We start from the raw sequence: 1604 nt of genomic DNA, 5'->3' as shown, positions 1-1604 counted from the left end.
TCAGTCTCGGCACAACATGTTAAACAGCAACCATCAAATTTAGATCATCACCTCATACTGTGTATGATTGCTGAATCGTGTCTATATCGAGACCCTTGAGTCGCACCACTGATTCAACGTGACCCTTAAGTGTGTGCAACTCTCGTAACCTGCGACAATAAACCAAAATCCATCAGGGAGACAAAATTTCAAGAATAAAGAAAGATAAACAATAAAATGTCTATCATCTGCCATTAACCAGAAATATCATGATAATATTAACTGGAATTTCAAATCCAATGAAGCTAAGCACTAATTATATTTATGGCTAAACATCTATACCGTGCAATCTCAGCTCTCCTTTTGGCTTCCTCGGCCAACTGATTGAGCTCGGAGAAATTGTTGGTTTCGTTGAATAATTTGGAATCAGGCACTTGCAGCCCGTGAAGGGTTCTTTGTGCGTGTGCCCACTTAAGCTCACGCTGTTCTTTTCCAAAATCCTTCTTCCTGGTGAAAGCAATCTGCAATAAAGAAAACCCACGAAAGAGATAAGGGCACAAGGCATTGACAAGCAAAGATTTCATATTCCAAATTATCAAGTAGGATACGTACCCTTTGCTCCAGAACAAGATCCCAGGCCCTTCCACTAAGAGCATAACGGGTGAAAAATTTTATAAAGTCGAGCGGGATATAGAAAATGATATTATAAAGCCAGATTACTCCAGCCCATCCCCAACCAATTCCTTCAATTGCCGCAAAGCTCCAATTCGCATAAACCGCAATCAAAGTTGCAACCTGATTGCAATTAAGTACCGAAGATTAAGCCCCCATTTGACCCCCATTAAATTTCATTACATTACATTTCATTTTTCTCTCTTCTATTTTCAACCATATAATCTTCCATAAAATAATATTATACGTAAATCGAAAAATTTTCCTTCTTTTTCAACCACTCATTTTTCAAAAAAACACTATTCCACCCATTTTCATTTTACAAAAATGGGGGCCAAACGGGTGCTAAGTTTAACTCAGAGTCGAAAGAATTATGTATAAAAATAACAGGACAAGATCCCATACCAGTTGAGCAATCACAAATGCCGCTACAAGCAACAAACCAGGTCGCTCGACAAATGACCAACTTCTAGATCTGGTAACAAATATCAGTGCTTGACTGATGGTACTCACTTGAAGATATATTGCTGAAGCAAGCTTCCGGAAGTCGTCATGAGCAGTTTTCTCAAGAGTCGACACTCCAAATACTCGCTGAAAATTCATCAGAAAAGTGTGAAAAAATAAGATCTGTTTTCAATCAAAACATTAGAATACATTTTAGATGACAAAATTGGCTTACCGGAAAGAAATTTGTTTTATACGCTACCCAAAAAAATATGACTGTCATCATTGCCAAGTATCCACCAAGAATAATTCCAGTTGCGAAAATCTCAGCAAGCTTCCAGCTGTCTGGCAGAGGAGATGGTTTCACTCTATCCTTTGATATGGTCATAATGGTACCTAAAATCACAAGATTTGATAGTTACATGCAAAGAAAAGCAACAAGTTCAACCACACACAATGCTTGCTAATGAACGACGATTCGAAGAGGGAGGGAGGGAGGGAGGGGGAGG

General features: G+C 38.7%; 1 protein-coding gene across 1 annotated transcript in view; it reads right to left on the bottom strand.

The window, feature by feature from the left end:
• LOC111387731 (plasma membrane ATPase 1-like) overlaps positions 1 to 1604 on the bottom strand; it is a 6927-nt gene continuing 5323 nt past the window's right edge. Inside the window, exons 11-15 of the mRNA XM_023012316.1 lie at positions 1331 to 1515; positions 1057 to 1242; positions 592 to 774; positions 322 to 500; positions 1 to 149 (exon numbers count right to left, since the gene is read on the bottom strand). Coding sequence (XP_022868084.1) covers positions 53 to 149; positions 322 to 500; positions 592 to 774; positions 1057 to 1242; positions 1331 to 1515 — 830 coding nt within the window. The 3' untranslated portion in view covers positions 1 to 52. The remainder of the gene's footprint in view (positions 150 to 321; positions 501 to 591; positions 775 to 1056; positions 1243 to 1330; positions 1516 to 1604) is intronic.

This window comes from Olea europaea, unplaced genomic scaffold, assembly GCF_002742605.1.
Source record: "Olea europaea var. sylvestris unplaced genomic scaffold, O_europaea_v1 scaffold4212, whole genome shotgun sequence".
Lineage (NCBI taxonomy): Eukaryota > Viridiplantae > Streptophyta > Magnoliopsida > Lamiales > Oleaceae > Olea > Olea europaea.
The sequence above is the reverse complement of the archived record's forward strand: the minus strand, read 5'-3'. Positions and strand labels throughout refer to the sequence as shown.